Raw genomic sequence first — 23,151 nt, forward strand, 5'->3', positions numbered from 1 at the left:
GGCGCGTGACTCTCAGACTTTGAACAGCTTCGCAGATAAAGAAAATCTGTTTTCATACAATCAACTTACCTGTCAGATATATACATAGCTAAGACTCCGTCGTCCCCGACAGAAATTCAAATTTCGCGCCACTCGCTACAGGTATGGTCAGGTGATCTACCGGCCTGCCCTGGCGGCAGGAACTAGGAACCATCCCCGTTTTCTATCATATTTTCTCTGTCGCCGGTGGTATCAACATTGTTGCTATTACCTCCTGACTTAGATTCTTATTTCATCCTTTGATCATCGTTTCTCGGCTTTTTGGTGACGTATCTGGATCGTGTTTTTGGCATTCGCTACTGTGGACTGTTTTTGGAATTGCTTTTTGGATTTTTCTCAGTATGTCTGATTCAAATGTGAGTGTGAGAATGTGTGTGAATGTAGGCTGCAGGGTGAGGATACCGAAAGCTTCGGTTGATCCTCACACTGTATGCCGTAAATGTAGTGGGTTTCAGTGTTCTGCTAATAATACTTGTAATGAATGCGAGGTATTAAATGCAGAAGAGTGGAAGACTTTAACTTCTTATTTGAAGAAGTTAGAGAGGGTAGGGTTAGACGTCTGAAAGGTGTGAGTTCAAGGCCTATTGAGCCTTTTACTGATAATTCTAATCCTACTGATTTAGATTCTCCCTATGTTTTCTCATTCACAAAGTGTACTTTCGGAATCGGCCTCGAAATCGCCGATCTGAAAGCTACGATTCGAGATATGAAGTCCAAAATGGCGGACTTACAAGGTAAGGCTAGTGAAAGTGAGCATTACAGTGAAGTGAGTTTCTACAGTGTTGTGGAGGGGGCGTTTGATCGTCCCTGCGACGCTCCCAGGGCCTAGACCTCTTCCAAGCTCCCATGCCCAGAGGAGAAGGAAAGTCGAAAGCCTTAAGGAGGTCGTGGGGAATCCCCAACGGTCAGACGTCCCTTTCAGCTAGCTCTGTTTCGTGGCAGGCTGCTCAAGGGCGCTCTAGGAAAAGCGTCCTTCGTGAGTGTTTCTCTCCTCCTCCTCCCTCTCCCTCACCTAAACGAGGGTGGAAGGAGTCGAATTTATCGAGAACCGTCTGAAGCGTCATATGAAAGAAAACCCGAAATTGATTCGAGCCCAGAGCGTTTCTCAGATGACGCTATCCTCTCTTAAGAAGGCGAAGGTGGCGTCAGCGTCACCCGACGAGTACGCAGAAGTACCCTTTCCTACTTCTCCCGTGAGTGATGACGAAAGGCGTCATGCAGTTGATGTGGGAGAAGCTTCAAGGGAGAATTATTATGGCAGTTCAAGAGCAACTGACCTCTCTAGTGGGAGTTTTAGCGCCTCGTAGGAAGGACGTTGCGCTTCCAATCAAGAAGTCTCGTCCTCTCTCCCCTGCTAAACGAGAAGCGTCATGCAGACGGGAAGCTTCTAAACATCTTACAGAAGCTTCGGGTTCGAGAGCGAGAGCGGTTGCTTACGAAAATTTTGTAACACCAGAGAGACGTGAGACGTCTTTTAGACATGAAGCGTCTTTGAAAGCTGTTGGTAGATGTGAAGCTCCGACCAATATTTTGGCGCCAAGTAGGACGCCTTTTGAGAGCGGAGCGTCTTCCAGGCGCGAGGCGTCATCCGGACGTCAGCAGCCAAGTAAGCGGGAGACGTCAGCCAGGACGCTTGGCGGACGAGCGTCATCCAAGCGGGAAGCGTCTTCTATTTATCGAGAGAAGCCTGAGCTTTTGGCGCCTTCCAAGGCTATTAAAGCGGGGAAGAGGAAAGAATATCATTCCCTTAGCCCCTCTCCTATTAGGAGTTTGTCTCCTCCAGAGGAGGAACGTACAGAAAGGGGAGCGGAGACTCATTTAGATCCCGAGTTGGAAGGAAACTCGGATGATGAATATCAAGGAAGAGAAGGACTGTCGAACTATAAAGTTTTGACTGCCTTGCTTCTTGAGGAGTATGGAGACGAATTGACTCCTGCCGCTCCTCCTTCTCCGCGCTCTCTGTTTTCGAGTGCTAAGACGAAGAAGTCTTCGTCTTTTCTCAAAATGAAGCCCACCATTTCAATGAAGAGGGCTCTACAATCCTTAGACTCGTGGATGAAGTCTAAGAAAGACTTAGTAAGAACGGTCTTCTGCATGCCTCCAGCGAGACTAGCTGGTAAAAGAGGCATTTGGTATCAGACGGGAGAGAATATGGGTATAGCTCTCCCGCTCTACGTCAGAAGCAGACTTTTCGACCTTAGTTGACGCTTCACGTCGACAAGGTCTCAACTCGGCACGGATTACGTGGGGCATTTCTGAACTGGACCATCTCCTCAAGGGACTCTTTCATGTATTGGAAGTTTTCAACTTCTTAGATTGGTCCCTTGGGGTGATGTCCAAGAAAGCCCATGATTCGGAAGGAATCGAACCGGAAGCCCTTTTGTGCATTATTGTCTTGTATAGACAAAGCGGTACAGGATGCTCTTTTGAAATCTCCTCTTTGTTTGGAGCAGGTCTTCTAAAGAAGAGGACGGTATATGGTGCCTTTTTAACCAAGGCAGTCTCCCACGCTCAGAGGGCAGCGCTGCTGTATTCGCCTTTGTCTGACTTTTTGTTCCCTTCTCAGTTGGTGAAGGACATTGCTCATTCATTAACTGAGAAGGCGACTCAGGATCTTCTGACGCAGTCAGCAAGGAAGAAGAAGCCTGCTTCTACATCTGACAGGAAAGGACCGAGTTCAGCCCTTTCGAGGTGGTCCGACCTCCAGACCTCCCGCAAGAAGGAAGGCTCCGGAGAAGAGAGGTAGGTCTGCCTTTCGTCCCTTTAAAAAGGGAAAATGAAGCTTCTCCTCCTCCAAGCACAGTAGGTGCCAGGCTCCTGGAATTTGTGGAGGCCTGGACGGACCTTATTTAATAAACCGCAGACGCGTCATCCTTGGCTATATTAAGGAAGGGATATCGTATCCCTTTCCTGAAAACACTCCTCCCCTAACGTCAATACCAAGGGAACTAACAGCCAAGTACAAGACCTGTGCGGAGGGATACTCTTTTCGATCGAATGTGGAACAAATGTGGGACAAGAGAAGCGATAGAAACAGTACTAGATCAAAACTCCCCGGGGTTTTACAATCGCCTTTTTCTGGTTGCAAAAGCCTCGGGAGGCTGGAGACCAGTACTGGACGTCAGCTCTCTGAACAAATTTGTTCGGAAGGAGAAGTTCTCCATGGAGACTTCTGTTCAGTCCTGGCGTCATTAACGACAAGGAGATTGGATGGTGTCTCTAGATCTCCAGGACGCCTACTTCACGTCCGATCCACCTTCATCGAAGAAGTACCTCCGTTTCATGACGGGGGGAAGGATCTTTCAGTTTCAGAGCCTTGTGTTTCGGCCTTGTCCACAGGCTCCTCCAGGTCTTCACAAGCCTGATGAAGAATGTGGCGAGGTCTTCACCTCAAAGGTAGTATCTCTCTGTATCTGGACGACTGGCTCATCAGGGCCAGATCAGAGAGACAGTGCTTGGAGGACCTGAAGTTAACTTTAGATCTGATCAAAGCGTTGGGATTGCTCGTGAACCTCGAGAAGTCGCAGCTGACCCCCAGACAGGACTTAGTCTATCTGGGGATTCGGATGGATTCTCGGGGTTTTCGAGTATTTCCTTCGCAAGAGAGATCGCAAAAGGTGTTTGCGGATAGTCTCTCTCTTCTTAAGGAAGGAACATACGTCGGCGAGGGAATGGTTGAGCCTTCTAGGGACCCTTTCCTCGCTCGAACAGTTCTTCCCACTAGGAAGACTTCATTTACGTCCGCTTCAATTCTTCCTCAAGAAGTCTTGGAGTTGGAAAACTGGACAACTTTCGGACGTCTTTCCCATTCCAGTGGAGATAAGATCGCACCTGGAATGGTGGTTGCCCCCTCTGGAAGAGAACAAAGGGATCTCTCTAAGAACACAGAACCCAGACCTAGTGTTGTACTCCGACGCGTCGGAGAAAGGTTGGGGAGCAACATTAGGCTCGAAGGAGGTGTCAGGCACCTGGGAACCAGCACAGGTGACTTGGCACATAAACTGCAAAGAGCTCTTCGCCGTGCATCTGGCTTTGAAGAGTCTAGAACCTCTGGTGTAGAACAAAGTAGTGCAAGTGAACGTGGACAACACCACCGCACTTGCCTACATTCGAAAACAGGGAGGGACTCACTCCTCGTTCCTTTACGAACTGACGAGAGACCTTTTTGCTTTGGACGTCTCACAGGAACATCTCCCTCTGACAAGGTTCGTGCAGGGAGTAAAGAATGTGAGGGCGGACAGACCTCAGCAGGAGGAACCAGGTCCTTCATACAGAGTGACCCTACACGAGGAAGTGTGTCAAGATCTCTGGTCGCTGTGGGGGACCACCTCATGTGGATCTCTTCGCCACATTCATTTCCAAAAAGCTGGCAGTCTTTTGCTCGGTTGCAAGAGGACCCAGGAGTCTTATGGTAGACGCCTTCCTGCTAGATTGGTCTCGAGTAGACGTATATGCTTTTCCTCCATTCAAAATCCTGGGATTAGTAATGAAAAAGTTTTGTGGTGGCGTCAAAGGAGACGAGGATGACATTGATAGCCCCCTTTTGGCCGGCCCAAGATTGGTTCACGGAGGTGGTAGAGTGGATCGTAGACTTTCCAAGATCCCTACCAAGAAGGACGGATCTTCTCAGACAACCACTTCAAGAGGTACCACAAAACCTCCCCGCTCTCGCTCTGACTGCCTTTCGACTATCGAAAAAACTCGTCAGAGCGAGAGGGTTTTCTCGCGAGTGGCAAGCGCGATCGCGAGAGCACGCAGGACCTCACTACGAAAGTATATCAATCGAAGTGGGAGGTTTTCAGAAGGTGGTGTAGATCTAAGAAGTTGTCCTCCTCCCTCCTCTATAGCGGAAATTTGCTGATTTCCTTCTATTCCTGAGAGAGCAATCTCATCTAGCTGTATCCACAATAAAGGGATACAGAAGTATGCTCTCGGCTGTCTTCAGAATAGAGGATTAGATCTGGCAGATAATAAAGATCTCCACGATCTCATAAGGTCATTTGAGACTTCAAAGTCGAAGGAACCGGTCCCTCCGAACTGGAACCTAGACGTGGTCCTCAAGTTTCTTTCATCTGAAAGATTCGAACCTCCTCATCTGGCTTCGTTTCGAGACATCACCAGAAAATGCCTATTCCTATTATCTTTAGCTACGGCAAAGAGAGTTAGTGAATTACATGCTCTGCAAGATAAAGTAGGTTTCAAGGGAGACTCAGCTATTTGCTCGTTAAGACACTGTTTTTAGCTAAGAATGAGAATCCTCGAATCCCTGGCCTAAGTCATTTGAAGTCAAAGGCATATCGAGTCTCGTAGGAAGAGAAGCAGAAGATCTCTATGCCCTGTAAGAGCTCTAAAGTTTTACATTCAGAGAAAGCATCAGATGGGAGGCTCTAGACAAGGTCTTTGGTGCGCGGTAAAAAGACCCCACAAGACTGATGTCAAGAATGCGCTGGTATTCTTTGTGAGGAACGTCATTACAGACGCGCATAAGGTCTGTTCTGACGAACAGTTACGACTGTTGAGAGTTAAAGCTCATGAAGTGAGAGCAGTAGCGACGTCTCTCGTTTCATAAGAATATGTCGCTTAAAAACATCATAGATACGACATTTTGGAGATGCAACTCAGTATTTGCATCTCATTACTTGAAAGACGTTCGTGTGACATATGAGAAGTGTTTTTTCTCTAGGTCCTTTCGTATCGGCGGATACGATTCTGGGTACGGGAGCCGACACCAATCCTTAAAAGTATATACTTTTTCTTCTTTTTGGATATGGGTCTGGAGTCTCTTCGAACAATGGAGGACTTGGTTTAGCACGGGCGGCCGTCATGTTGTTTCAGTAAGAGAATCTTGTCATATCTAATTAGATGAGTATAATTTTTTTTAGAAATTATGTATGTGTGCGTAGTGGGTTTGAGTTACGGTTGTTGTGACGAGTTCGGGGATAACTCGGAACAATCCTTAGTTCTAACATATGGTTAGGATCAGGTGGTCGGGATTGGTTGTGTGCTCCTTCATAAGGTGTATTGTCATATAAGTGGATCAGCACCCATGACAAAGTCCTTTCAGGCTCTGCCGAGTAAGCGGATAAGACCCCATCGGCAGACCCACAAGAACTCTTGGCCATAGATCATATATCTCGCTAAAGTTTCTTGAGGTGATGCAGACTACTGGGCAAACACCCACGAAGTCTACCACCTATCAGGTAGGAACCAAGGTTTTATTTATACCTACAACATATGTTGTTTACCTGTCTATTCCATATAGTAGCTGTCTCTTACCCTCCACCGAAAGGTGCCAATCAGCTATGTATATATCTGACAGGTAAGTTGATTGTATTGAAAATGTTATTGGTTATGTTACAATAAAGTTTCATACATACTACCTGGCAGATATATACAATTAAAGGCCCACCCAGCCTCCCGCAGGAGACAGGAAGAGAGAAAATATGATAGAAAACGGGGATGGTTCCTAGTACCCTGCCGCCCAGGGCAGGCGGTAGATTACCTGACCTACCTGTAGCGGTGCGCGCGAAATTTGAATTTCTGTCGGGGACGACGGAGTCTTAGCTATGTATATATCTGCCAGGTAAGTATGTATGAAACTTTATTGTAACATAACAATATCATTTTTGAGAACTAGTGACCGCATGAAAGGGGAATCGCGCAATTCGAACATGCATAATTTTGAACTGGACTGTAGTTAGTTACGTTATAACAGCATTTTTTTTTTTTATAAAAGCACTAGACTCTCAAGTACATGTGTGTTATTATAATGCCATATTTTAAGTATTAACATAGACCAGGTTGTATTTCCACGAGACAGAATCCTTAACATAGACCAGGTTGTATTTCCACGAGACAGAATCCTTAACATAGACCAGGTTGTATTTCCACAAGACAGAATCCTTAACATAGACCAGGTTGTATTTCCACGAGACAGAATCCTTAACATAGACCAGGTTGTATTTCCACAAGACAGAATCCTTAACATAGACCAGGTTGTATTTCCACAAGACAGAATCCTTAACACAGACCAGGTTGTATTTCCACAAGACAGAATCCTTAACATAGACCAGGTTGTATTTCCACGAGACAGAATCCTTAACACAGACCAGGTTGTATTTCCACGAGACAGAATCCTTAACACAGACCAGGTTGTATTTCCACGAGACAGAATCCTTAACACAGACCAGGTTGTGGGCCACGAGACCAGGAATCCTTAACACAGACCAGGTTGTATTTCCACAAGACAGAATCCTTAACATAGACCAGGTTGTATTTCCACAAGACAGAATCCTTAACATAGACCAGGTTGTATTTCCACAAGACAGAATCGTTAACATAGACCAGGTTGTATTTCCACAAGACAGAATCCTTAACATAGACCAGGTTGTATTTCCACGAGACAGAATCCTTAACATAGACCAGGTGTATTTCCACCAATGACGAATCTAACAAGACCAGGTTGTATTTCCACATGACAGAATCCTTAACATAGACCAGGTTGTATTTCCACAAGACAGAATCGTTAACATAGACCAGGTTATATTTCCACAAGACAGAATCGTTAACATAGACCAAGTTGTATTTCCACAAGACAGAATCGTTAACATAGACCAGGTTGTATTTCCACAAGACAGAATCCTTAACATAGACCAGGTTGTATTTCCACATGACAGAATCCTTAACATAGACCAGGTTGTATTTCCATGAGACAGAATCCTTAACATAGACCAGGTTGTATTTCCACAAGACAGAATCGTTAACATAGACCAGGTTGTATTTCCACAAGACAGAATCGTTAACATAGACCAAGTTGTATTTCCACAAGACAGAATCGTTAACATAGACCAAGTTGTATTTCCACAAGACAGAATCGTTAACATAGACCAGGTTGTATTTCCACAAGACAGAATCGTTAACATAGACCAAGTTGTATTTCCACAAGACAGAATCGTTAACATAGACCAGGTTGTATTTCCACAAGACAGAATCGTTAACATAGACCAGGTTGTATTTCCACAAGACAGAATCGTTAACATAGACCAAGTTGTATTTCCACAAGACAAAATCGTTAACATAGACCAGGTTGTATTTCCACAAGACAGAATCCTTAACATAGACCAGGTTGTATTTCCAAAAGACAGAATCGTTAACATAGACCAAGTTGTATTTCCACAAGACAGAATTGTTAACATATAGACCAGGTTGTATTTCCACAAGACAGAATCCTTAACATAGACCAGGTTGTATTTCCAAAAGACAGAATCGTTAACATAGACCAGGTTGTATTTCCACAAGACAGAATCCTTAACATAGACCAGGTTGTATTTCCAAAAGACAGAATCCTTAACATAGACCAGGTTGTATTTCCACAAGACAGAATCCTTAACATAGACCAGGTTGTATTTCCATAAGACAGAATCCTTAACACAGGCCAGGTTGTATTTCCACAAGACAGAATACTTAACACAGATCAGGTTGTATTTCCGCGAGACAGAATCCTTAACACAGACCAGGTTGTATTTCCACAAGACAGAATCCTTTACATAGACCAGGTTGTATTTCCACGAAACAGAATCCTTAACACAGACCAGGTTGTATTTCCACAAGACAGAATCCTTAACACAGGCCAGGTTGTATTTGCAGGCTAGGTTGTATTTCCACGAGACAGAATCCTTAACATAGACCAGGTTGTATTTCCACGAAGACAGAATCCTTAACATAGACCAGGTTGTATTTCCACAAGACAGAATCCTTAACACAGGCTAGGTTGTATTTCCACAAGACAGAATCCTTAACACAGGCCAGGTTGTATTTCCACAAGACAGAATCCTTAACACAGACCAGGTTGTATTTCCACAAGACAGAATCCTTAACACAGGCCAGGTTGTATTTCCAGGCTAGGTTGTATTTCCACGAGACAGAATCCTTAACATAGACCAGGTTGTATTTCCACGAGACAGAATCCTTAACATAGACCAGGTTGTATTTCCACAAGACAGAATCCTTAACATAGACCAGGTTGTATTTACACGAGACAGAATCCTTAACATAGACCAGGTTGTATTTCCACAAGACAGAATCCTTAACACAGACCAGGTTGTATTTCCACAAGACAGAATCCTTAACACAGGCCAGGTTGTATTTCCAGGCTAGGTTGTATTTCCACGAGACGGAATCCTTAACATAGACCAGGTTGTATTTCCACAAGACAGAATCCTTAACATAGACCAGGTTGAATTTCCACAAGACAGAATCCTTAACACAGGCCAGGTTGTATTTCCACAAGACATAATCCTTAACTCAGGCCAGGTTGTATTTCCACAAGACAGAATCCTTAACACAGACCAGGTTGTATTTCCACAAGACAGAATCCTTAACAGACCAGGTTGTATTTCCACAAGACAGAATCATTAACACAGACCAGGTTGTATTTCCACAAGACAAGAATCCTTTAACAACAGACAAGGTTGGTTATTTCCACAAGAACAGAAATCCTTAACACAGACCAGGGTGTATTTCCACAAGACAGAATCCTTAACACAGACCAGGTTGTATTTCCATAAGACAGATCCTTAACAGACCCAGGTTGTATTTCCACCAAGACAGAATCCTTAACACAGACCAGGTTGTATTTCCACAAGACAGAATCCTTAACACAGACCAGGTTGTATTTCCACAAGAAAGAATCCTTAACATAGACCAGGTTGTATTTCCACAAGACAGAATCCTTAACACAGGCCAAGTTGTGTTTGCACGAGACAGAATCCTTAACATAGACCAAGTTGTATTTCCGCAAGACAGAATCCTTAACACAGACCAGGTTGTATTTCCACAAGACAGAATCCTTAACACAGGCCAGGTTGTATTTCCAGGCTAGGGTGTATATTTCCACGAACAGAATCCTTAACATAGACCAGGTTGTATTCCACAAGACAGAAATCTCTTAAACATAGTCCAGGTTGTATTTCCAGAAGACAGAAATCCTCCTTAACACAGGCCCAGGTTGTATTTCCACAAGACAGAACCTCCGTTAAACACAGGCCAGGGTTGTATTTCCACAAGACAGAATCCTTAACAACCAGACCAGGTTGTATTTCCACAAGACAGAATCCTTAAACACAAAGTCCAAGTTGTATTTTCCACAAGACAGAATCCTTAACACAGGCCAAGTTGTGTTTGCACGAGACAGAATCCTTAACATAGACCAGGTTGTATTTCCACAAGACAGAATCCTTAACACAGGCCAGGTTGTATTTACATGAGACAGAATCCTTAACATAGACCAGGTTGGTATTTCCACAAGACAGAATCTTAACACAGGCCAGTTGTTTAGTTTTCCACAAGACAGAATCCCTAACACAGGCTAGGTTTGTATTTCCACAAGACAGAATCCTATTTTTTTTTTTTTTTAACACACCAGGCCAGGTTTTGTTATTTTCCACAAGACAGAATCCTAATCAAACACAGACCAGGTTGTATTTCCACAAGACAGAATCCAATCCTTAAACACAGACCAGGTGTATTTCCACAAAAGACAGAAAATCCTTAACACAGGCCAAGTTGTGTTTGCACGAGACAGAATCCTTAACATAGACCAGGTTGTATTTCCACAAGACAGAATCCTTAACACAGACCAGGTTGTATTTCCACAAGACAGAATCCCTTAAAAACAGGCCAAGGTATTTGTATTTCCATGAGACAGAATCCTTAACATAGACCAGGTTGTATTTCCACAAGACAGAATCCTTAACATAGACCAGGTTGTATTTCCAGAAGACAGAATCCTTAACACAGGCCAGGTTGTATTTCCACAAGACAGAAATCCGTAAACACAGGCCAGGTTGTATCCACAAGACAGAATCATTAACACAGACCAGTTGTATTTCACAAGACAGAATCCTTAACACAGACCAGGTTAAGTATTTCCAAAACAAGACAGAATCTTAACATAGACCAGGTTGAATTTAATTTTCCACAAGACAGAATCCTTAACATAGACCAGGTTGTATTTCCACAAGACAGAATCCTTAACACAGGCCAGGTTGTATTTCCACAAGACAGAATCCTTAACACAGACCAGGTTGTATTTCCACAAGACAGAATCATTAACACAGACCAGGTTGTATTTCCACAAGACAGAATCCTTAACACAGACCAGGTTGTATTTCCACAAGACAGAATCCTTAACACAGACCAGGTTGTATTTCCACAAGACAGAATCCTTAACACAGGCCAGGTTGTATTTCCAGGCTAGGTTGTATTTCCACGAGACAGAATCCTTAACATAGACCAGGTTGTATTTCCACAAGACAGAATCCTTAACATAGACCAGGTTGTATTTCCACAAGACAGAATCCTTAACACAGGCTAGGTTGTATTTCCACAAGACCGAATCCTTAACACAGGCCAGGTTGTATTTCCACAAGACAGAATCCTTAACACAGACCAGGTTGTATTTCCACAAGACAGAATCCTTAACATAGACCAGGTTGTATTTCCACGAGACAGAATCCTTAACATAGACCAGGTTGTATTTCCACATGACAGAATCCTTAACATAGACCAGGTTGTATTTCCACAAGACAGAATCCTTAACACAGGCCAGGTTGTATTTACATGAGACAGAATCCTTAACATAGACCAGGTTGTATTTCCACAAGACAGAATCCTTAACACAGACCAGGTTGTATTTCCACAAGACAGAATCCTTAACACAGACCAGCATGTATTTCCAAAAGACAGAATCCTTAACACAGGCCAGGTTGTATTTCCAGGCTAGGTTGTATTTCCACGAGACAGAATCCTTAACACAGACCAGGTTGTATTTCGACGAGAAAGAATCCTTAACACAGGCCAGGTTGTATTTCCAGGCTAGGTTGTATCTCCACGAGACAGAATCCTTAACACAGACCAGGTTGTATTTCCACAAGACAGAATCCTTAACACAGGCCGGGTTGTATTTCCACAAGACAGAATCCTTTACATAGACCAGGTTGTATTTCCACGAAACAAAGGAATCCTAACTTGACAGACCAGTTGTATTTCACAAGAACAGAATCCTTAACACCGGCCAGGTTGTATTAAAGCAGGCTAGGTTGTATTTCCACAGACAGAATCCTTAAACATGGAACCACAAGTTTGTAGGTTGTATTTCCACAAGACAGAATCCTTAACACAGACCAGGTTGTATTTCCACAAGACAGAATCCTTAACACAGACCAGGTTGTATTTCCACAAGACAGAATCCTTAACACAGGCCAAGTTGTGTTTGCACGAGACCGAATCCTTAACATAGACCAGGTTGTATTTCCACAAGACAGAATCCTTAACACAGACCAGGTTGTATTTCCACAAGACAGAATCCTTAAAACAGGCCAGGTTGTATTTCCAGGCTAGGTTGTATTTCCATGAGACAGAATCCTTAACATAGACCAGGTTGTATTTCCACAAGACAGAATCCTTAACATAGACCAGGTTGTATTTCCAGAAGACAGAATCCTTAACACAGGCCAGGTTGTATTTCCACAAGACAGAATCCTTAACACAGGCCAGGTTGTATTTCCACAAGACAGAATCATTAACACAGACCAGGTTGTATTTCCACAAGACAGAATCCTTAACACAGACCAGGTTGTATTTCCACAAGACAGAATCCTTAACATAGACCAGGTTGAATTTCCACAAGACAGAATCCTTAACATAGACCAGGTTGTATTTCCACAAGACAGAATCCTTAACACAGGCCAGGTTGTATTTCCACAAGACGGAATCCTTAACACAGACCAGGTTGTATTTCCACAAAAGACAGAATCATTAACACAGACCAGGTTGTATTTCCACAAGACAGAATCCTTAACACAGACCAGGTTGTATTTCCACAAGACAGAATCCTTAACACAGACCAGGTTGTATTTCCACAAGACAGAATCCTTAACACAGGCCAGGTTGTATTTCCAGGCTAGGTTGTATTTCCACGAGACAGAATCCTTAACATAGACCAGGTTGTATTTCCACAAGACAGAATCCTTAACATAGACCAGGTTGTATTTCCACAAGACAGAATCCTTAACACAGGCTAGGTTGTATTTCCACAAGACCGAATCCTTAACACAGGCCAGGTTGTATTTCCACAAGACAGAATCCTTAACACAGACCAGGTTGTATTTCCACAAGACAGAATCCTTAACATAGACCAGGTTGTATTTCCACGAGACAGAATCCTTAACATAGACCAGGTTGTATTTCCACATGACAGAATCCTTAACATAGACCAGGTTGTATTTCCACAAGACAGAATCCTTAACACAGGCCAGGTTGTATTTACACGAGACAGAATCCTTAACATAGACCAGGTTGTATTTCCACAAGACAGAATCCTTAACACAGACCAGGTTGTATTTCCACAAGACAGAATCCTTAACACAGACCAGCATGTATTTCCAAAAGACAGAATCCTTAACACAGGCCAGGTTGTATTTCCAGGCTAGGTTGTATTTCCACGAGACAGAATCCTTAACACAGACCAGGTTGTATTTCGACGAGACAGAATCCTTAACACAGGCCAGGTTGTATTTCCAGGCTAGGTTGTATCTCCACGAGACAGAATCCTTAACACAGACCAGGTTGTATTTCCACAAGACAGAATCCTTAACACAGGCCGGGTTGTATTTCCAGGCTAGGTTGTATTTCTACGAGACAGAATCCTTAATAGACCGGTTGTAATTTCACAAGACCGATCATAACACAGACCAGGTGTATTTCCACAAGACCAGATTGTATTTCCACCAGTTGTATTCACAAGACCAGGAATTTCCACTAGACAGAATCATTAACACAGACCAGGTTGTATTTTCCCAATCAAGACAGAATCCTTAACACAGGCCAGGTTTGTTATTCCAGGACTAAGGTTGTATTTCCACGAGACAGAATCCTTAACACAGACCAGGTTGTATTTCCACACGACAGAATCCTTAACACAGGCCAGGTTGTATTTCCAGGCTTGGTTGTATTTCCACGAGACAGAATCCTTAACATAGACCAGGTTGTATTTCCACAAGACAGAATCCTTAACATAGACCAGGTTGTATTTCCACAAGACAGAATCCTTAACACAGGCTAGGTTGTATTTCCACAAGACAGAATCCTTAACACAGGCCAGGTTGTATTTCCACAAGACAGAATCCTTAACACAGACCAGGTTGTATTTCCACAAGACAGAATCCTTAACAAAGACCAGGTTGTATTTCCACGAGACAGAATCCTTAACATAGACCAGGTTGTATTTCCACATGACAGAATCCTTAACATAGACCAGGTTGTATTTCCACAAGACAGAATCCTTAACACAGGCCAGATTGTATTTACACGAGACAGAATCCTTAACATAGACCAGGTTGTATTTCCACAAGACAGAATCCTTAACACAGACCAGGTTGTATTTTCCACAAGACAGAAACCTTTAACACAGACAAGTTGTATTTACAAGACAGAATCCTTTAACACAGGGGCCAGGTTGGTATTTTCCAGGCTAGTTATATTTCCACGTAAGACAGAATACCTTTTAACACCCAGGCAAGGTGTAATTTCACAGAAGAAGCCTTAACATAGACCAGGTTGTATTTCCACAAGACAGAATCCTTAACATAGACCAGGTTGTATTTACACGAGACAGAATCCTTAACATAGACCAGGTTGTATTTCCACAAGACAGAATCCTTAACATAGACCAGGTTGTATTTCCACGAGACAGAATCCTTTTTCAGGTGCAGTGGAGAACTTTTAAGACTGCAGATTTGTTAGTTATGAAAAAAACTTATTCTCAGGTTAGGTTTAAAATAATTTCACTAACCTGAGAATAAGTTCACTTTTAATTGTGGATGCTTGGAGTTGTCAAACTGTGCTTGCCAGTTTTTATTTAAGGAATGTATCTCATAAGTGGTTAGATTCCTGTTTTGTGGTCAAATGATATCAGCAGAAGAAATTGTCCTTGCTTTGGTTTATTATTACATATTACGAAAATAGTTTTATCTGACCGCTGAGCTGATAATCAATTTTCACATGGGTGTCCTGAACGTGTTGTTTTTACTTATATTTTTTATTTTTTAGTTCACAGTTCACATCTTGTATTATTCATTATGGTGGTGTCCTGCTAGGGAGAGACATCTGATATTTTTTATTTTTTAGTTCACAGTTGACATCTTGTATTATTCATTATGGTGGTGTCCTGCTAGGGAGAGACATCTGATGTAATTGTCCTCTTAATTAAAAAATAATGAACATTTGATTTGGCTATAGTATGGGACTCTCGGTCCCACATTTTCTTTTGGCAAGCAGCAGATGGAATTGCTTTAGCTCATGAGGAAAATTATTACAAATCTCCTGATTTTGCAGCTATAACATTTATTTTTTGGTCACAACTTGTGTTTATGCATAGTCTTGGATTCCTTGGATTTATCAGTCATAAATGCTCAAAGTCAGATTCTGGTTTCTGTATCCATCTCAATCCGTTCCAACTAGTGATGTGGATAGTTATAGGTAATGGGTTTATTCAAATAAGATTTAATTTATAAAGAACTAAATGACCTATTTCATACAAGCCTCCTTCCAACCCCAGATTGTCACCAGACCACATGAATAAGTGACTTCCAGATATCTGTACAACAGATAATCCGAGAGGTGCATGCATGCACCACTTTATGTGCACTTTTTTTTTTTTTTTTTTTTTTTTTGTTGCTGGTGCACCCATTTCCATAAAATCAAGACTTTAGATAATAAGTATATGGAAAAGCCTAATTCATGTGGATAAATTTAGAAGAGGCGTAGAAACTGGCATTTTATTCATAAGAAATGTTTCTTAAAATATGTTTTCTGTAACTGTTGTTTACCATGTTTGTGCATTTTCAGAAACTGAGAGAAGATCTTCTTGTCATGAAACAGTATCTTGGAACTTGTAGATCTGCTCAGGAATCTCGAATGCTGCGACAGTTAGAAGAACGTCAGCATTTTGTTGAAAATGCTCATATGTATTCACTTCAGGATCTGATTGATACTAATTCAGGGCAATTAGTAGATTACTTGAAAAAAGTGCATGAAACTTTCTCCAACCATATCAAGAATGAATGTTTGGTAAGTAGGAAGTGGTTCAATTTAGGCTAAGAATCAGGCATTTTGTAATGTATAGGTAATGTTAAGAGGATAACTAGATTTGAAATTGCTGCATACTGCTGTAAATTGATTTTTAAAACTTGTGTTGTATCACTGCAGCACTGCCATTTTCTTGAATGTTCATTGTATGTGGCATTTTTAATTTAAGTAGATGACCATGCAATAATATTTTGTTTTAGCCATGTAATACAAAAAAGATTTAAATCAGAGTTAAATATTGGTTTCCTATTGGAACATTATCATTAAGGTTTTCAGGGAAAGTAGAAATCAAATTATATCAAACCAAAGCTCAGAAAATGCCTGTCAGAGGATTTCTGCAGAAGGCTTATGATGTGCCCATAGCATTCCTAGAGTCTGGGCTAGCGCTGATGCCCTTATTCTTTGGTCATCATGATGTCCCATTCACTTTTGATATATGTACCTTTTATCATTTGTTTTTCACCTTTATCTGCTATTCCATTTTTGTTTGTGAACTTTGACAGATACAACATACAAATCTGCTTCTCAGTAGCTTCAACTCCTCTCTCCAGCAAGGGGAGTGAAGAGTGGTAACAAACCCATTTCTTGTGGCTAACATGGTTTCTTGCTTGAACAGATAGTTCTTTTTTACTTCTGTATATGAAATGAATCTGGACTTTTTTCATTGTATTTAAACTCGGTGGATTAAGTGTTAGATATCCACATATCTAAAATCTCGAGGCTTAGGTCCTCCTCTTTAGAATTCTTATTTCTAAGAAGAATGATCAGGTGTGCCGAACATCTAGTCGGTTCAGGATTCTCATACCTTGCTCTAAGTATGAGTCTATCCTAATGGTAAGACTGAAGGTGTGTTCCATGTATGAACAAATGACAAATTTTTTTATCTGGGTGAGAAGAAAGACTGATGCGTCACTGGATTCCAGCCCGGTCTCTGATTAGCTACCACCTCAACTATGTATCAGATGTCACAGATTTCTTGCATTTACAGTTTTTTATTGTTGTTAACTGTTAGCTATGAAAAATACAATTTGTTCATGAAACTTACCTGTCAGATATATATATATATAGCTGTATTTTCTGAAGTCCGACAGAATTTCAAAAACTTCCGGCACACACAGTGGTCGGCCAGGTGGTTAGTACCCATTCCCACCGCTGGGAGGCGGGTATCAGGAACCATTCCCATTTTCTATTCATAATTTTTCTGTCGCCGGTGCTGGAAACACCTGTTTTCAGTACCTCCGTCTTAGGATTTTGGAAACTTCATTGCCGCTAAATATCCTAATTGTCTTTTGATTTATTTACTTGGATTTGTGGCTAGGCATACGCTATCTTAAATTGATTTGAATTTGATTCATTTTTGTATATCTGAATCTAGGTAGGCTAGTTTCAGAGGGTGTTGTCTACTAAGATAGGGTGTGGCTACCGAAAGCTTCGGTAGTTCCGCACTTGATATGCACGAGGGCTATGGGGCTTGCTTCTTTGTTGAGATTTGTCATGTAAGGAGTGAGAGACTTTGTCTAATTCCGTAAGGAAGACGTATGATTCGTAGGTACGCAATTAATCAGTAAACAAAAGTCAGGGTAGGCTAACCTACCTGTAGACTTTATTTTGCCTAACCCTGTAGTATGGCCTACGGGCTATAAACGTGTCTCGTGAGGTAATGCCCTTTACGTTATAGATTCCATCTGTATCTTGGAATTTAAGGTGCTCGCTCTCCTATCATTGTGGTGAAGAGTGCTACTTCTGTAGTTGTTACTCCTAACCCTGTAATGTTGCCTTCGGGCCCTAAACAGTTTCTGTAGAGGGTATTGCCCTTTCTCTGATACTCTATCGATTCGTAACTTAGAATCGAAAGTGCTGGCTTTGGAGAGCAAAAGTGAAGTGGCTAAGTGCAGTGACAGTGCCCCTTGTGTAGTGGAGGGTGCGTCAGATCGGCCTTATTTCGCCTCTAGGCCGGGACCTCTGCTTGACTCCCAGGAACAGGGAGAGAGCATGTCGAAAGCCGAAGGAGGGTTACGAGGAACCCCCACCGATCTGGCGTGCCTTCGGCAGACCTGAAGATACTCCCAGGCTGCCAAAGTGCGTGCACGTGCACGAATCCTGAAGGATTGCTTCTCGTCCTCCGAAGCGTCCTCCCTGCGCAGGGTTTGGAGCTTTCGGAAGGACTCGCGCCCTCTAAATAGAAGCTTTATAGAAGAGGACGCTTCACGTCCTCTCTCTCTCTCTCTCTCGTCTTGCGTTGCAGTGAGAAGTAAGAAGGCGAATGTCGCCTGAACTCGTGTACGTCTTTCCACCGAGAAAAAGGAAAGCAAGTCATAGTAGCAGGACGCTTTTGAGCGCGGACGTCCTAGCTTTGTTACTGTGAGAATAAGAAGGCGTTCCCTCGCCCCTCGTATTCTCACACGATCAACCCTTCACCTGAGACTGCTTCGTGCAGTCGGTTTTCTCTCCGAGATGTCTCTCGCTCTTCCCTGAAGGCAGTTTCTCTCGTTTGCATTGACGCCTGTCAGGAGCGTGACGCTTTTCTGCACGCTTCTTTTGACGCTTGGCTTGAACGGGACGCTCGGATGCACGCCAGGTGTGCGCAGGTGCACGCTAAGCGCACGCGGATGCACGCCAAGCGCGCGCCAATTGGATGCCGAGCGCGAGCCAGTGGACGCCGAGCGTGCGCCAGCGCACGCCAGGTGTGTCGCCTGCTGAACGTTTCTTTTAACTCTTCAAGCTGATTTGGGCCGAAAGATCTTTGACCTACCTTCGGTGATCCCTTCTACCTCGCCTGCGAAGAATGTGAAGTAAGCAGTGCTTCGGAGGAAGCTTAAAGTGAAAAGGCAACTTTGTTTTCGAAACCCAGCAAGACCACGGGTTTCGTGAATTCTAGAGGTCTCTGTCAGTTAATATTGCTTTTCGTAAAGTCCAGGATTGGATGGAGTTATGGAAAGCTCAAGGAAAGATCTCTTTTGCTCTACCGCAGTCAAGACTTTGCTGTAAGGCAGCTACGTGTTATGTAAAAGCTCGACGTCCTGCACGTCAGGACTCTCGGCAACGTTCAGTAGGATTCTTGCAAAGGCACTCATCAAAAGGACGCTCTTCAGGAAAGCGCAAGACAGGACTTCCTTTGCCATACTGCCAATAAATTTTAAGCTTTAGCTGGCATTAGTTGTGATACGGGAGAGGAAGCTGGTTGGAGAGTTTCTTCCTCTTCCCAGGATAATTTTGCAAGCTTTTTAGCCCATCTGAAAGGGCTTTTCAGATGATAGATTTTGTTAGTTCCTAGTCGGGACTACGCTGCCGAATTGAACATCGTCGTTCTACCTGCCGTAAGCCCAGTCTCTTAACAGGATTCTTGCCCCTTCCTCGTTTGAGACGGGAATCGGAAAAATAAAATGCTCGATTTCCTGTATTACGTTTTGTCAATTCAGTGACTTTCCCCCATTGACAATATACTATCGTTTTGTCAAGTAAGTGGGTATCCCCTCATTGACAAAATATCTCTTTGTCCCGTAAATGGGTTAGTTCTCATTGACAAACATCTCATTAACTTTATATTGCGTAAGCGGATAAGCTCTTATTGACAAGATTCGGAAGAGCTCTCATTCATCATTCGCAGACTCGTACAAGAAATAGACTTGTAGACTACGTCAATGAACGCTCATGTCCAATAACATAAGAAGCTTGAGCTGTCCGCTTCGATTCTCTAAGTTTTGTTCGTGAAACTTGCCTGTCAGATATGTATGTAGCTGTATTTCCGAATTCAGCTATATATATGTCTGCCAGGTAAGTATGAACAAACTTTATTGTAATATAATATCATATTTTGCTTTGCGTTATTTTACTACTGGTTGGTTCAAGTCATATACGCTTGCTGTAGTTACCTCTTCGGATGGCAACCGAGAGGTCTATTGTCTATTATTTTAAGGACATTTAATTGTTACTCCCTGCAGCCTTCCAGGAGTTTCCGATTTATCTTTTACCGTTGTATGGTAGTGTTATGGCGACACAAACGCATCTATATATTTAGCGTTTAATGTTTCGCTTAAATATACCAGCTTGAGAGTCTCTTTCTGCTAAAAAATAACGGACCTATTTCTTCGTAGAATAGGGTAGCTGGCAACCCAGGCATAAAGTTAAGAGACGACGATCGTAAGCTGCTGCTGTCACTGTCCTCCAGTCCAACCGAGCCAGTACCAGCTCGTTCGCTGTCATGCGCGGTAGGTTACGTCTCTCTCTCTTGCGGGATTGACTGACTAACCGTATCTCTGTGCTGGCAGTTACGTCTCTCTCTCCTGCGGGATTGACTTACTAACTGTATCTCTGCCCTACAATCACGGACTTTAGCCTAAGATTGAGGGGATTTCTTACATGAATGAATAAACATTGCATTCGTTTTGCCTTACTATGTTCAACAGAGATATCTCTTGCTCCTTTCGGTGCTCGTTACCGCACGGTATAGGACTACGAGGCTACCGCAACATTGCACTATTATATGCTCTCCTGCTTAGGCAAAGCGCAGACTTATTAGGGAAGTAAACATACTGTGTGAGGGAATGGATGAGCTTGCTGGGGACCATTTCCTTCCTAAAGAAGTTTGTTTCCCTGAATAGACTGCAATTCAGACCTCTACAGTTTTTTCCTACCGGGAAACTGAAATTTTATTCAAGATCTAGGAATGATTCTGAACATCTCTCAGTGCGTCAAGTATCACCTGAGGTGATAGAAAGAAGGTGCCGGACATCTGGAGAGGGTTTCAGATGTCCTGGATCATAATCTGAAAGAAGTGGAAGCAATTCGGTCGTCCCTCCAGTCCTCGAAACGAGTTTTTGGAACCAGTGGTCCATATCAACTCTGATCTTCCACAGCTCTCTCATATCTTAGGAAGTATCTTCTCTCAGTCCCTGTTCGGTTTACAAGAAAGAGCCTATTATAACAACAGGTGTAGAATGTAACGATCCTCTAGAGGTTCGTTACAGGATTGCAAAAGTCTGTACGAATCGTCTCGATTGATGGCAGCAACTACTGACTTCCGAGTGGAATCTTTCTTTAGAAGTATGTTGAGAGTTGTGGAGACTTTAGGGACGTCCTTTCATTCATCTCTTCGCTATGTTGAGGACGAAGAGGCTTCTTCTTCTCTGCTCCCTTATTCTCGATCTGGGAGCGGTACCATTAAACGCCATCCTATGATATTGAACGGGGATGGATGTTTAGTCTCTTTTCCCCTTTTTCAAACTCTTAGGAAATGTAATAAGATGATTTATGACGTCACAGGGAGCGACAATGACGCTGATCGCTCCATGTTGGCCTTCAAGATCCTAGATTCACAGAGGTCACGTCCTTCCTAGTTCACTTTCCAAGGACCTTTTCCGAGAGAGTCTGTCTACTCTAACACGAAAGGTACCTATAACCTCTCCGCTCTGAGTCTGACTACGTTCAGACTATCGAGATGTTGACAGCATAAGATTACCGTCTTCCCTTTCCGTTTGAAGAATGGGATAAGCTGGCAGTCACAAATATTAAAGAATACGCAAATATGTTGTTGACGGCCTTTGGGCTCAGAGATTTGGTTCTGTCAAACAACAAAGCCCTTCACGATCTTTGAGTTCTGTGGAATCTCGAAACTCGCTCACCATCTACTTTTTGTCTCACCTGTTTTCTCGGAGTCAGACACTCGTGCGAGATCAGGTGACATATAGTAGCCCTGAGTTTCTTGTTGACGAAGTCGGTTGCGTTTATACATCCCCGATGATCGTTTAACATGAGACCAGGTTGGACTGTCAGGCATTCGTCCTTCGGGACTGAATCGCCTTTTTGCTCCTCGCTCCTTTCTCCTGGCACCAGAAGCTCGAGTCAGGAGTTGCTCAGGAGTTCATTCGCTAACGACGTTGGGTTGCGTTGATACACCCCCCAAGGTTTGCTTAGCTTGAATCGCCCAGGCAGTCCAGACACTCATCCTTCAGCGAAGAATAGTGCCTTATGGTCTTCAGGGTACAGCCTTGCTGTCCTTGATTCGTCTGACTGGTCAACTGGTCGGTCACCTGACTTTAGTACAGACGGACTGACTGTGCATGTCCAGATCGAAGCTTTCAATATGGAACTTAGACGTAGTCTGAAGTTCTTGATGTCAAAGCATTCGAACCTCTCCTACCTGTTAACTTCTTGCACGTGATCAGGAAGGCCTTTTTCTAACCACCCTAGATACGACAAAGAGGGTTAATGAGGTTTTCAGCCATCGTCAGAAGTTTTGGCGTTAGAGAACACAAGGCGGTGTGTTCTCTAAGCCTTCCGTTGTGGCCTAAGAATGGAAACCCGTCTTGTTCTTGGGCCAGGAGCTTGGAATCAAGGATGGCACAAGTTATTGGGCAGGAGCCAGAGAGAGTTCTGTGCCCTGTCGGGTCTCTCAAGTTTTATCTACATAAAACTCAAGAAAGTCGAAGTCCTTTGGGCAATCTGCAGTGTTCCGAAAAAGACCAGACTTGCCCATATCGAAGAACACCCTGGCTTTATTGTTAAGGAGTTCTTTCAAAAAAAGCTCCTTCATTGTGTTTGCACAAAGATTTGAAATCTTTTGATTTGAATGCTCACGAGGTGAGGGCGCAGCCTCGGACGCATTTCAACAGAGCATGGCACTCAGCAACATCCTGAGTACTATGTTTTAGCGAAGCAACTCTGTGTTCACTTCACACTCCCTGCGAGATGTGAAGATGGCATATGAGATCTGCTGCTCGCTAGGGCTATATGTGTCTGCAGACACAATCTCGGGGGCAAGAAGTACCACTCATCCTATCATGTAGAAAATGGTTAGGAAGAGCTCTTAATTTAGTTGTTGAGTCGCCGACAACGGCGACTTCTTAACTCTTAAGCCTTAGTTAACACACCTTAACTTTGGCTAGGTTGGTCAGGTGGTGATATATATATTTATATATATATTTATTTTACTTCTTAGCCCTCATGGTATGGTCAATATGGTCTAGT

The 23,151-nt window shown here is 43.1% G+C and overlaps 1 protein-coding gene across 10 annotated transcripts in view; it reads left to right on the forward strand.

Moving 5' to 3' along the window:
• The window catches only part of LOC135207203 (differentially expressed in FDCP 8 homolog A-like), a 227,670-nt gene that overhangs the window by 180,763 nt on the left and 23,756 nt on the right, over window positions 1–23,151 (forward strand). For all 10 annotated transcript variants that reach the window (XR_010312928.1, XM_064238792.1, XM_064238799.1 and 7 more), the window contains one exon: window positions 15,946–16,167. Coding sequence is in view for 9 of the 10 variants with exons in the window: in XM_064238792.1 (XP_064094862.1) it covers window positions 15,946–16,167 (222 nt within the window). In the remaining variant the exon portion in view is untranslated. The remainder of the gene's footprint in view (window positions 1–15,945; window positions 16,168–23,151) is intronic.

This window comes from Macrobrachium nipponense, chromosome 32, assembly GCF_015104395.2.
Source record: "Macrobrachium nipponense isolate FS-2020 chromosome 32, ASM1510439v2, whole genome shotgun sequence".
Lineage (NCBI taxonomy): Eukaryota > Metazoa > Arthropoda > Malacostraca > Decapoda > Palaemonidae > Macrobrachium > Macrobrachium nipponense.